Source organism: Ipomoea triloba, chromosome 4, assembly GCF_003576645.1.
Source record: "Ipomoea triloba cultivar NCNSP0323 chromosome 4, ASM357664v1".
In the NCBI taxonomy this organism is placed as follows: Eukaryota; Viridiplantae; Streptophyta; class Magnoliopsida; order Solanales; family Convolvulaceae; genus Ipomoea; species Ipomoea triloba.
In genome coordinates this window covers 24878978-24892582 of record NC_044919.1, presented here as the reverse complement: position 1 = coordinate 24892582, position 13605 = coordinate 24878978, and the positions used below count along the sequence as shown (strand labels likewise).

Sequence of the window (13605 nt, the reverse complement as noted above, 5' to 3'; positions counted from 1 at the left end):
TCCTCTTGAATCCTTGAAGATCTTCCTTCCCAAATGGAGAGAATTGAGAGCTTTGGTCTAGAGAGAGAAAGTAAATCTAAACTAATGCCTAATTGATGAATTTGATGCCTAAAAATCTGATCTAAGCCCCCTTAAATATTAGTCCAATTGGATCTTTAAAAAAATTTGCGGCCATCGTGACTTGCAGTCACTATCGTGACAAAAGTCGTGATAGCTCTATGAAGTTTTGCCACTCTTTTGTCACGATGGTGACTTGGTCATAGCCAGAGAAACCCGAATCAGCCTTTGTGATCTTCATAAAAGTTGTAGCCCTTTGAGTTTTTATTTTAATATTGTTGGAATCACCTCATTTGGACACCCCTAGCTCTTTATATGCTCAAATTACCGAACTATCGCCGAAATGCCCTAAAAATGACAATGTTTTGCTATTTTCCACAAATGCACCCACAATCAGTCATTGTTCATATCTTTTACCAAAATAAGTTATTCTAAGCATGTAATATGCTCAAAGAACTCTAATTATAGCATAATATGACTATCTTATACCCCACAAAAGTAGCACATTTTGACACTTATCAAGATATCTTGGATTATTGGAAAGGACTTGTGCATATATATCCAATACTTTTGTTGATGGAATGTGATGTATTGGCTATTCATATCACAATTTTTGCATCTAGGGGTGAGTGTCCGTTGATTTTGGTTGATTTTCAGCTAATAACTTAAAGAGTTTTTCCACTTTTGGTCCTATGACTTTAGTGTCTCCGTCAACTTAGGTTCACAATTTTCATTCCTGACATAAGTAGTGCATGACTTTCATTTTTTTCCACTTTTGGTCTTTCCAGCCATCTGAGTGACCGGAATCAATAAATTATCATATACATTTAAATTTTAAAGGGGTAAATAAGTCTTTCTATAATTTTATCACTTAAACAATAAACAAAATAAAAAAGAAAAAAATTAAAGCCATATGATATTTGTCTTCATCCCGTATATTCTCCCTCCCTTACTATAACCGACAAAGCCTCTACAAACCCTAACCCAAATCAAGCTCTCATATTCTTCTCAATCAGCAATGCTTGGACGAAATCAAGGAAGAAACAAGTATAATATTGGCGTATTTGGAATGTCTTCACAAATAGTTGCTGCTTAAGGAATTAGAGTTATTCTTAAATTATAATTAGTAAATTCTATAAAAAAAAAAAAAGTTTGGTGCCTTTTGTTATGTAATTAACTAAAAGTGCTTTCAAGTGTACTGTTATGAATCATGCAGTAGGCATTATACAAAGTCACCTATTGGATGAATTTTAATGTATGTAATAATTTAATAATTTCAAGTAGATGCTATTTTTATTCAATAGTGTGTTAAATAATGGTATTCCAAGTAAATGCAATTTTCATTCTAAGTATTGAAAATTTATTTGTTTTTGAAGGTGAAAATGCAGGAACTAATAGCAGTGAGAGTGATGAGACTGATTGGAACTATGAACAAAATTGTTCTGATGGGGAGTTTGATAATAATGAAATTAGGGATGACATGGATTTTGAGACTCATGTAGACCCATTGCTTGAAACTGGTAGGGTTAGGGATATTTTATATAATTCATATGAACCAAACCTTTCTTATGATGCCTCTGTTGTGGATTCAGATACTGATGGTGAGATAGCAGGCAGTTTGTGGACTAGTTTTAGGCCAACTAGAGATATGAATGACCCACATTTCACTCTAGGTATGACTTTTGCCTCTAAGCAAGAATTCAAGGTGCATTGCAAAACTATCCAATTAAAAATGGTAAAGATCTTAAGGTTGTGAAGAATGATAAAGAGAGATTCATTGTAGAATGCAAAACTGATGGATGTCCTTCTAGAATAAGTCTTAGAAAAGTGATTAACTCTTTATCATGGAGGATTTTAAAGATGGAGGAATAGCATGAAGGTTGTTCATGGGCCTTAGCTTTGATAATGGGATGTTGAACTCATCTAAGATAGCTAAGAGATGGTGTAATGAGATCAAATTTCATCCAAACTGGAAAATGCTCAAGTTTAAAGATAAATTTAACAATGATGACAAGTTTAATATGAGTGAAAGACAAACTTATAAGGTGCTAGCCAAAGCAAAACCCATGATTCAAGGAAATGAAGAGAAAATTTTAACAAGATTTGGAATTATGTGTTGGAAATTAATAGAACAAATCCAATGTTCACATGTTCAGTAAAGTTGAGTGAACTACAAGAATTGAATGGGGATAAAAGATTTCTAAGGTTCTACATGTGTTGGGATGCATGCAAGAAGGGCTTAAGTATTGTAGTCCAATTATTGGAGTTGATGACACTCACTTGAAGAATTTAATAGGAGGTGTGTTGTTAACTGCAATTAGAATAGATTCCAATGATAGCATTTTCCCTTTTATGTTATGCTATTTTTGAGAAGGAAACTAAACAATCATGGATTTTGTTTTTACAATTGTTGAGAAGGGATTTGGATATTTCGTATGATTTCAAGCATGAATTTACTCTAATTTCTGACAAACAGAAGGGTATAATTGTAGTACATCAAGATGGAGTTAATTACCGATTTGGTCCCTCGACTATAAGGATTTCACCACTTCGGTCCTTGACTTTCAAAATTGTCCAATTGCGTCCTCGACTATGAAAACGTTAACCAAAATGGTCCTCAGTTTGTTTTCCCGTCAAAATGCAAGGGTGAAATTGGAAGTTCAAACATATTCTTCATCTTCCCTAAACTAGGTCTTCAGAATAGTTTTTTCCATTGACGGGGTTCTCAGAATGCAAGGGTTCTTAGCCTGACGAATAACCACTTGAAGGGGTCGATTTCGGCGTCGATTTTTGCTCTACCGAATCTTCACATCCTCGATCTGAGTCGTAACGAGATGACGAAGCTGAGGGTTATGATTCTGGCCGAAAACCATCTTTCCGGCGAGTTCTTGGCAGAGTTGCCGGGGCAGTTGCTCCATTTGGATTTGAGCGAGAACGAGCCATCAGGGGAGCTGCCGTATCACATGCCGACTTCGCTCCATTATGTGTCGACTTCCGTGAACCAGATGGTGGGGCCCACTCAACAGACTGGAATTGCTCTCAGATTTACAGTACCTCGACCTCTCGCATCTTCCGCCCTTCTCACACATCTGTTTTTCTCCAACCGGACAATTTCTCCGATGGCGTCCGCAACCACCAGCCCCCCCTGATCCTCTCGTACGACCCCAGATCTGTACTAGACCTCAGCCACAACTCCCTCACCGACAAAATCACCGTCGCGCTGGCCAGGGCGGAGAGCGTCTTCCTCAATACCAACCTCTTCGTCGGGACTGTGCCGCCATAGTACTTCCAGAGCATTGCGTCACCAAGACCCTGTACTTGCAGCACAACTTCATTTGTATCGCTTTTCTCTCTTGTTTCTGTCTACTAAGTGTCGAACTGATGAGCAAATATACACCTGGACAATGAAATTACATTTCTATCCTCCATTTTAACGTCTAACAGACGGTTGTTTAGGATGAGGACTAAATCGATCAAAAATTCCATAGTCGATGACGCAATTGGACAATTTTGAAAGTCAAGGACCGAAGTGGTGAAATCCTCATAGTCGAGGGACCAAATCGGTAATTAACTCCATCAAGATGTTATACCAAGAATGGAACACATATTTTGTGTTAGACATCTCCATGGAAATATGAAGGTAGCAGGCTTCCAAGGTAAGTCTATTAAAGATGCATTGTGGAGATGTGCTAGAGCATGTTGTCCCTGAGTTCACTATAGCTTTTAGAGCTTTAAAGGAGTTAGATCTTAATGCATTTGAGTGGTTAGTTAATAAATACCCTAGAGAATGGTCACGATCATACTTCTCATGTCACTCACATAGTGATATGTTGGTAAATAATATTTGTGAATGTTTTGACAGTGCCATATCTGAAGCAAGACAACAACCAATTATTGGATGCTTAGAATCAATGAGGAAAATGTTTTTTTTTGAGGAAAATGTTAATGAAAAGAATGTATAACTGTAGGGAGACTGCCAAAGCATGGATTAATAGTATCTGTCCTAGGATTTTAAATAAATTAGCTGTGATTGAGAAACAAGCTGCAAGTTGCATTGCTACCCAATGTGATTACCATCTCTTTGAAGTTAGAGGATGTATGGGTCAACAAGAGGTTAACTTGGAGATGAAAAGTTGTTCTTGCATAAAGTGGGACTTAACAGGTAATTGCATAGTATATTCTTCTTCTTCTTTTACATTTTTATTATAGCTAAAACACTAACAACAGAAATTGTGTTGTAGGAATCCCATGTAAGCATGCAGTGTGTGCTATCTGGCTAATCAAAGGGTCAATTCATGAATTTGTTGACAAGTGTTATTTCGAAAATTCTTATATGTAAATATATGGATAATCCATACATGCAATGGCAGGGCCTGAGCAATGGCCAATATCTGATAGAAAACCACCTCTTCCACCTCTATACACTTCTAGGTCGGGTAGACCAAGGAAATCAAGGGGAAAAAGTCAGCTGGTGAGTTACCCAGTTTAAAAATAAGTAAAGATGGAGTATCAATGGCTAGGAAACATATCCAATTGTATTGCACCATATGTTAGAAGGCTGTAGAAGTTGTCCAGAGAAGGTCAATAAGAAATCTAAACATGTAAATGTATAATATATTCTCATATTTTTCAATCATTTTATGTAATTTAATCAATGATTACAACTTTTATTCCAATTTTATTTTAGATGAAACCAAGGAAAAGGACATTGAAACCAAGTGAATCAATTCAAATATTTATTGAAGAGCAACAAGGCACTTCAACCAGTGAACAACAAGAACATTCCCACCACTGAACAACTACAAGGCATTCCAACAATTGAAGAGCATGCAAGCATTCCAATAAATGAAGAACAAAATATGACTCAAGAAGATATTGACTTCATGAATATGTTTGATTTCTCAACACCATTTGGAGAAAACCTTACCCCTTTTCAAGAACAACCTGTCATAGTTGAAGAACATCTTGGCTCAGCTTTTACCATCCAACAAAATGAACATGGAATTAGGATGTGCTATGGACTACCACCACCCTTAAAGAAGTTTACAAAACCTATACAAGGATGACCCCGTGGATATTCACTAATCATGTTTTTTTATGTTAGCAGTAACAATGTTAATTTGTAATATAATGTTTTTGTTTTTGCTCACTGAATATCGTATTGGTTGAAACTTTGTCTAGGATTAATTGTGAAGCTAAATATTGTATTTTGAAGTTTTAGTGTACAAAAACCAGGTATTTTGGAGGTTAATTAATAGCTCTTTATTGCCACTACTTGTCACTGTTAGGCTTTATCTTTATAGATATATGGTAGAGTATTAAATTATGATTATTTTGTCGGTAATATTAAAGGAAGTATCTCCCTTAATTGCTCTTCATGTAGAATGATCAATTATCATTGGCCTTACAGACCTTTTCAGCACTTATATTATTTTGGAATAAGGTTCAAATTAGCCACTGAACGTAATTTGGAAGTGCAATTAGGCCACTAAACACTCTAAATGCATGCGATCTCACCTGATAGCAGGTTACCATGCATTTTATTAGGTTACTTGATTAATAATAAACTATTAAAATAAAAAATTAAAAAATAATAATAATAAAACACACCTGTGGCCACCCCGCTCCCCCAATAATACCCTTGCCACCATCATAGGAAACTTGCGAATGAATCAAATTTAATTAATTAATTATTATTATTATTATTATTATTATTATTATTATTTACAGAAAGTCAACTTCTTTCACAAAACAACTTTTGCTTTATTATGGTGTGTTTTTTTTTAAAATTATTTTATTTTTTTATTTTAATAGTTTATTATTAAAATTTATTTTAAAATGTCAATTCACCGTCCACATAAGCAAGTAACCTGATAAAATGGATGGTAACCTGCTATCTGGTGAAATTGAATGCATTTGAAGAATTCAGTGGCTTAATTGCACTTTTTTTTGTTCAATGACATAATTGCACTTTTAGAGTACGTTTAGTGGTCAATTTGGACCTTATTCCTATTCTTTTTATTGAAAGAGACTAGTTATGGACAACAAAATTAACCACAAAATTAACAAACTAAACTAAAATCTAGTGAACTACAAATTAACATAAAAATTACACTACATTGCACTGGTGGATAGGAGGATTCAAAAATACATGAACCACAAAATTAACAAACTAAACTGCAATACAGTGAACTACAAATTAACATACAAATTACAGTACACCGCAATCAAAATTAACATAAAAATAACAAACTAAACTGCAATCCAAAATGAACTACAAATTACATTAGTAAAGTGCTAATTGCTCAGGATACATAACAACACTCCTAGAAGATTTGAGATAAACACAAAATATGATCACAACACTAGCTACAAACACAACAACTAAATTTTGTTTCCATACTGCTTGATTTCGGGCCACTCTTCCACCAACACTAAGCTGCTCTTGCAACCTTTTAATTTCATCTTCATGCTTATATATCTTCCTTAGCAAATTCGGAATTATTTTCTTTGACCTCTTGCACATCGGAGGTTCGAACCATTGCATGTAATCACAGGGTGTTGAACACCAATAAAAAAAAATTAGAATTTAGATTTCATGTAATCACACACTAGTACAAAAAAACACATAAAACACCAACATTTAGCTACCGTTCTTACAAGAACGGTAGTGTATTCTTAAAAAAAACGCGCGATGACAATTTTGTAAATAAGTGAAAAACAATTCGCTACTGTTTTTAGCTGGAACAGATGCGATTTAAAAAAATAAAAAAACGTATTTCGCTACCGTTTCAAAATGAAACGGTAGCGAAAAAGGTATAATAGATATACATTTCGCTACCGTTTCTTAAAGAAACGATAGCGAAATATGGAGTATTAATGATTTAAAAAAAAATTCGAACAAACAGATCAGATCTCTGCCTTCTGCGCTCCACCCGCATCCAGACCATTTCCTCACCACCGTCCATCGCGCAGCCCGCAGCTCGCAGCCTCCACCGCTACCGCCTCCGCCTTCCACCGTCGCAGCCACCACCGCCACCATTGCAGCCTACGCGACTGCGCCTCCGCCCCAGCTGTCGTCACAGCCACTTCCTCTGCCGCTGTGTCTTCCTCCGCAAATCTGCCACCGCAGTCACCACTATCACCACAACCGCCGACACCGCGACCGCCACAACCTTCATTTGTCGACGCCTGGCCTAGTCGTTTCGATCTGCACCACCGTGACCAACGCCGCCTCCACCGCGACGGCCCGAAGATACAGATCTGGAACCGACATTACTGTAAGTTGGCCATTACTGACATTTCCTTGATTTTTTGGACTCCGATTTCGTGCTTTTCTGTAAGCTGTTTGAGTTCTTTGGTATCTTGCTCAAAATTTCGAGGGTTTATATCGATATATATGGATTTGAAAGTTTTAAACAGAATAGGTTACACTTTTTAAAGTCATCCAATTGCTTTTTTACTTAGGGTGTACTGGAAGCTATCAGAATTAGCTGTGCTGGTTACACCACCAAGTGTACTTTCTATGAGTTTATTCTTTGATTTGGTGTTCTTGCTCCAGAAGTTTTAGCAGGAAAGTAAGAAACAACTTTATGTTTCTTAAGTCCTTGATGTGCTAGGGTTGTCAAATGAACTTAATGTCCATTTCATGAGTAATTTTGCGTCTTTGCTAACCCCTTTTGCAGTCAAGATGACAAGGTTGCATCTCATATGATTCTAGACAAAATGGGATTGAAAGGCTATCAGGTAAAGTTTGATGTTTTCATTAAATATTCTCTTCATTATTCTAGCATGGGTCAAAGCTGGAGATATTATATTTTGGTGTTGAGCATTTGTGGGATAGTTAAGTTCATAACATACTTTTTATGTCAAATTTATGAGATTTCTTTTAACCGTATTTCCTTTATAATTGCTTTTACAAAGCCTTATACTTTGTTCTATTGGTAAGTGTTTGTGCATCACATTAGTAAACCACTAATTTTTCCAGATAGGAAAGAACAAGGTCTTTCTGCGGGCTGGTCAGATGGCTGAGCTTGATGCTAGAAGAACCTACAAAGTTTTCATTGCAGCCAGGATCATTCAAAGGCAAATTAGAACCTACATTACACGGAAGGAATTCATTGCATTGCGTCAAGCTGCAGTTCAAATGCAATCATGTTGGCGAGGTATCCAATTAGAAGTAGTGTGTCTCTTGACAAAATTTACTAGCTTTTTAAATTCATCTTTTTAATGCTTTGTTACCTGTTTAATCTAGCCACTATATAAATCCTGATTTTATGTTTAAACTTTTCTTATATGTTTCAATTATCAGCCACCGTAGCCACCACCTCGTCCGGTTCGTCGCAAACAGATCTACTCCAGCCACCGCCGCCATTGCTGCCTTCTTTCCTGCCTCCGCGACCACTCGCCTCCACCCCAACCACCAACCGCTCCAGCCACCGCGTCGTCTGCCATGCGTCCAATCCTCCACCGCAAACAGTAGATTTGATCTGCAGGTTAGGTGTTTTTTTTAAAAATAATTTTTGGTTAATAATATATTTATGTTTTATTAATATTGATTAATGTGATATTTAATATATGATTTTGGTATGAACATGCAGATTCCAGTTCCTAATTTGACGGAACAAATTGCTGTGTTTACTTGCGTTTCCTCATATCAACAACTTGTCTTCCGTTTTCCTGTTTGATTTTCTTTTCACTTGATTAGTCTCTTGTTAGTTTGTGACTAATAAAATTCGAGCTGGGATGATAGTTAATTGAGCTTAATTTTATAATTTTTTGTTTGATTTTTACATTTTTATGAACCCCCATTTAGGTTTATTCTTTTAATCTGTAAAACCAAATAGTCTGTCTTTACTTGGATTTTATTGGGAAATTGGTTATATTCAGTGAATTATATATACTTGCTAATATGTTCTTGTGTCCTACCGCAAACCAGAAACCATTATCAAACCGATTCCTTCCTTTGGTGATCTTTTTAGTTTAACATTTTTATGTCATTTCTACTTATATTGATCTCTGAGGTAAACTGGGTTGGTTTACTGGTGTTCTTTTTTGCATAGCTAGCTGTTCTGTTTCATATTTATTTGCATGGTTGAACTTAAAATTGAGTTGAACAATGTTGTTCTTCCTGTGTCTTTGTTTTTTGGTGTTGTTTTGGAGAGAAGGTAAATGATACTTCGTACAGTAAGAGAGTAACACTTACTATTGTGTTCTTCATTTCCTTTTACAAAGAATTTTGGTTTTAATCATCCACTGCAAAGCTTGTGTAAACTTCTATTCTGCTCCATTTGGCAAAGAAAAGTGATTGCTCAATGATGTTGCAATTCACTTACTGGAATGTCCTTGTAGGGAGTTCCTGTGAAAATGGTTGCTGCCGGTGCTGAACATACAGCTGCTGTGACAGAAGATGGTGAGCTTTACGCTTGGGACTAGCATGTAAGTACTTCTATTAATGGCTTAATGCTCCTAGATTGGTCTCTATTGGCCTGTACTTGCTATGTGCTCATAGTCCCTTCTTTGGCTTCTTTATGATAGTTTAAATTTGCAGGGAGAAAAGATGGTAATGGTAGCATTTTATGTATTTTTGCTATGAATATGTGAGGTTTTTATCTCCATGAATCCAGAGATTTTTGGAGAACTGTTTTTTTTATTAACTCCATGAATCCAGAGAACTGTTTTTATCTCAACAATACACATACTATCCAACTTATGCATTGATATTTGAAATGCATTTATAACCAACTTATGCAAATGGACATATTGTAATTTTTCTTGTACTTTCCTTTTTTTTTTTTAACAGATTTCAGGTGGATGGAGACACACCATGATATTTGAAATGCATTTATAACCAACTTATGCATTGTTCTCTTGTGTAAGGAACCTCGTTTGAATGTTAATGCATTGAAAGATATGAACTGGGATCTTAGTGAGTGGTGCCCTCTAATTTCTTTTCTTTTCTTTTTGTTTTTCCTTTGCTTTTACCGTTGCAGTTGAGGAGCTATTTGTCTATTCCTCATATGGTGGTCCATTTGTATTTTTCTACTGCTAGATCATTAATCCCAGGTTAGATGACTATTTATTAACTGTTTGAATTTGTGAAATGTCATTATAGTAGTTTTATTGTTTGTAAGATTATAGCATTTTTTTTCTTGGTTTGTTCTTAGATACATGTGCATACTTATAGGATTTGGTAAATTATTGGATTTGATATTTGCTATGAATATGTGAGGTATTGAAGAACTTTATGTATTTTTGTTTATTCATTACTCCTAGGTTAAATGACTTATTATTGTTTCTACTGCTTTTGTTGTGAGAATTCTCCATATATAGAAGTGTGTTGATTTCTTTTTGATGTTGCTATCATTTGATTTATGTCTATTTGATTTCTTTACATCTCTATTTCATTCTTATTACTTCTTTTTTTTTTTTTGCAACTGCATAATTAATTTATTTTAAACCTCTAATTTTTTCCTTTGCTTATCCCCTTAGGATTTGAGCTGACTGCGCTATGCAGGTGAAAAAGGTTGACGAAAATAAGTGAACGTCTTTTATCAAGTTTTAAATTCCAAGACTAGGGTACAATAAAGATTCAAAATAGTAAATTTGATATTTGTGATGTAGTAAGCATACTGAAAAATTAGAAGAATATGATGTTTAATATTTCATTTATTATTTGTAATTATTTTTTCATTTAGAAAAATGAATCTGTTTTTTTTTTTTTTTAAATTTTCTAATTGGGGTATCCGCCACCGTTTTTAATTAAAAACTGTGGCAGATACCCAATTTTTTATTTTGTTTTAAAAGGGTATCCGCTACTGTTCTACCATAAGAACAGTAGCTGATACCCTTTTTAAAAATAACAATAATAATAATTCGCCACTGTTCTTATATAAGAACAGTAGCGGATGACTCAACATTTCGCTATTGTTCCACAACAGTAGCGAAAAAGTACATGACTTTTAGTGACTATGCCATCCGCTACTGTTGTACAACAGTTGCGAAATGTCTTTTACAACAGTAGCGGATGTGCAATTTTGTACTAAGTGACATGATTCACAGGGTATTGAACACTATAATAATAAAAATAAAATAAAATAAATATTTCAAAAATACAACAATATAAAAATCTTACTCCACTCATTGGGCATTGCCAAAATTTACGGCCAGAATTTTCATTTGTCCAAGACGTTCGTAACTTCAATTGATGCCCACAACCATAATGTATAATAGGAAGCCATTCACCATACTCGTTGTACATACCTGTAGAATTCGATGCCGAAGGATGTGACATTCTCAATTACCTTCAATTTACTTTGATTTCTTTGGCAATGGAGTTAGGGGTTAGGGTTTCCCTAGTCAACGAACAAAGCGAAGCAGAACGTTTCTTCCTTGATTTCGTCCAGGCATTGCTGAATGAGAAGAATATGAGAGCTTGATTTGGGTTAGGGTTTGTATAGGCTTTGTCGCTTATAGTAAAGGAGGGAAAAGATACGTGAAGAAGAAAGATATCAGATGACTTTAACTTTTTTCTTTTTATTTTGTTTATTGTTTAAGTGAAATAATTATAGAAAGAATTATTTACCCCTTTAAAATTTAAATATATATGGCAATTTATTGATTCCGGCAACTCAGATAACCTGAAGAACCAAAAGTGAAAAAAAAAATGAAGGTCATGCACTACTCATGTTAGGAATGAAAGTTGTGAACCTAAGTTGACGGAGACACTAAAGTCATAGGACCAAAAGTGAAAAAAAAAAAAACTCATAACTGAAATAACCAAAAAATATTTTGAAACCCTATAATCGACCGAAACTGGCCTATTGATATGCATAACCGACATAACCAAAACCGATGGTTTCAAGTCGGTTTTGTTTAACCGACAGAGTCAAATTCAACAAAGTGAAAATCAAATTTCAAGTGTTAAACATTATAAACATAAAACTTAAAACTTAAAACATTTTAAAAATTAAAACAATGAATGTATATAATAATTAATTTCTTATATACTACTTAGCAAATTGCAAAGTAGAAAAATCCAATTCAAATATTGCTGCCTACCGAGCAAATTGCAAGCAAAATGGCAAAATCTAAATTACAAACAAAGCTATTCATTTTTTAATTAGATCAATCTATGACGACTTTGACAAAGTAATTTATAATTTTTAGAAATATTGAATACAAATAATTGAATAAATAATTCACCGTCGATGTAGAAGAACGATAACTCAAGGCTACCTTCTACATTTGTAAACCGCGATGGTTTATGGGTACTATGTTGATAATGTGAGGCGTGAGGTTGGAGACAGTGGCGGTGTGTTGCAGTGGAACTTTAAGACTTTGGTGAGAAGGTGTTAGGTAGGAGTCGGTGGTGGGCATGCGGCGTGAGGGCACAGGCAAGGGCGACATGTTGCAGTGGAACTTTGAGATCTCGGTGAGAAGGCATGAGGCTGGAAGTAGAAGTGGAGGTAGAGACGATGTGGTGTGATAAAGTTTTTAGCTATGAGTATGGTAGAGACGGTGAAGAGTGAGGAAAATGCAAGAATAATTAAGATAAATATGGTGGGCCTATCAATGAATATAACATACCTCAAATGGGCATAAGTAATTATTTATTTATTGGACTTAGTTTGGGTACTGGACCTCATTTTTATGGCAAAAACTTGTGTGAGACCGTCTTACCATTAGACGGGTCGGGTCGGGTCAAGATGCAAATGTAACACTTATATGCACAAATGTCATACTTATATACTCAAATGTAATACTAATCAGGAATAAAATTTTTGTTACTTATTAGTGTAAATGTAATACTTTTAAGGGAAAATACAATACTTTTATATTTCGATTTAAAAGTATTAAATTTTTCCTCAAAAGTATTATATTTGCCCTTATAAGTGAAAGGCACTTGTCAACATTACTTATGAAAAATGTATTACTTTTTCTCTTATAAGTAACAAAAATTGTATTTTTGATTAGTGTTATATTTGAGCATATAAGTATGATATTTGCACATATAAGTATGACATTTGCATGGTGCTTTGACCCGACCCGACCCGTCTCACGAATAAGGATCCGTGAGACGGTCTCACACAAGTGTAACCCTTTTCGATCAGAGTCCATATTGAAAGGTGGACCTGGTCATAGTATAATTTTCCCTCTAATCAATACTAGAACATGTGTGTGTAGGGGCTGCTCCTTAAAAATAAGGTTAAATCTAAATCATTGATAGGAGCGCTATCAAATTCATCGCCTTTTTTTAACGTTTAACACTAATTAGGGGTTCTTTGTCTTTTGTAATATCAATAACCAACTCCTAACCACCTTTGACAATATCCTCTTCCATCTCTCTTTCCTAATCCCCATTTGTTATCTTTTCAGAACTCTTTTCATCTTTCTCTATACCTAAGCATTAGGCAAAACTGTAGCGATTGTCCTCCGATGGAAGAATTCGATCAAAGTATATTTTCCATTTAATTTCGATCACTGTTAATCGTAAATTGTTATGCTGCTCATATATTTAAATCTTTTAACATGTATGCACGCATTATT

General features: G+C 35.0%; 1 protein-coding gene across 2 annotated transcripts; it reads left to right on the top strand.

Annotated features, from left to right (window-relative positions):
* Window positions 1-7742: 7742 nt before the first annotated feature.
* LOC116017876 (myosin-12-like) lies at window positions 7743-10674 on the top strand. 2 transcript variants are annotated; one of them, XR_004097983.1, is made up of 7 exons: window positions 7743-7803; window positions 8045-8222; window positions 8369-8552; window positions 9409-9495; window positions 9860-9931; window positions 10050-10122; window positions 10549-10674. XR_004097983.1 is itself a non-coding variant. In XM_031258534.1 (6 exons), the coding sequence occupies exons 1-4, from the start codon at window positions 7768-7770 to the stop codon at window positions 9419-9421; spliced, it is 411 nt and encodes a 136-aa protein (XP_031114394.1). In that variant the 5' UTR covers window positions 7749-7767; the 3' UTR covers window positions 9422-9495; window positions 9860-9931; window positions 10050-10280. The 2 variants fall into 2 exon arrangements, 1 of the variants encoding a protein (XP_031114394.1); XM_031258534.1 differs by lacking the exon at window positions 10549-10674 and having other exon boundaries at window positions 7749-7803; window positions 10050-10280.
* Window positions 10675-13605: the final 2931 nt, after the last annotated feature.

Bases quoted from the DNA above. Each gene is read 5' to 3' on its own strand.
- LOC116017876 (XM_031258534.1), top strand. From the start codon at position 7,768: ATGATTCTAGACAAAATGGGATTGAAAGGCTATCAG. The intron at 7,804-8,044 runs GTAAAGTTTGAT...TAATTTTTCCAG, and splicing joins TGGGATTGAAAGGCTATCAG to ATAGGAAAGAACAAGGTCTT. The intron at 8,223-8,368 runs GTATCCAATTAG...TTCAATTATCAG, and splicing joins AATGCAATCATGTTGGCGAG to CCACCGTAGCCACCACCTCG.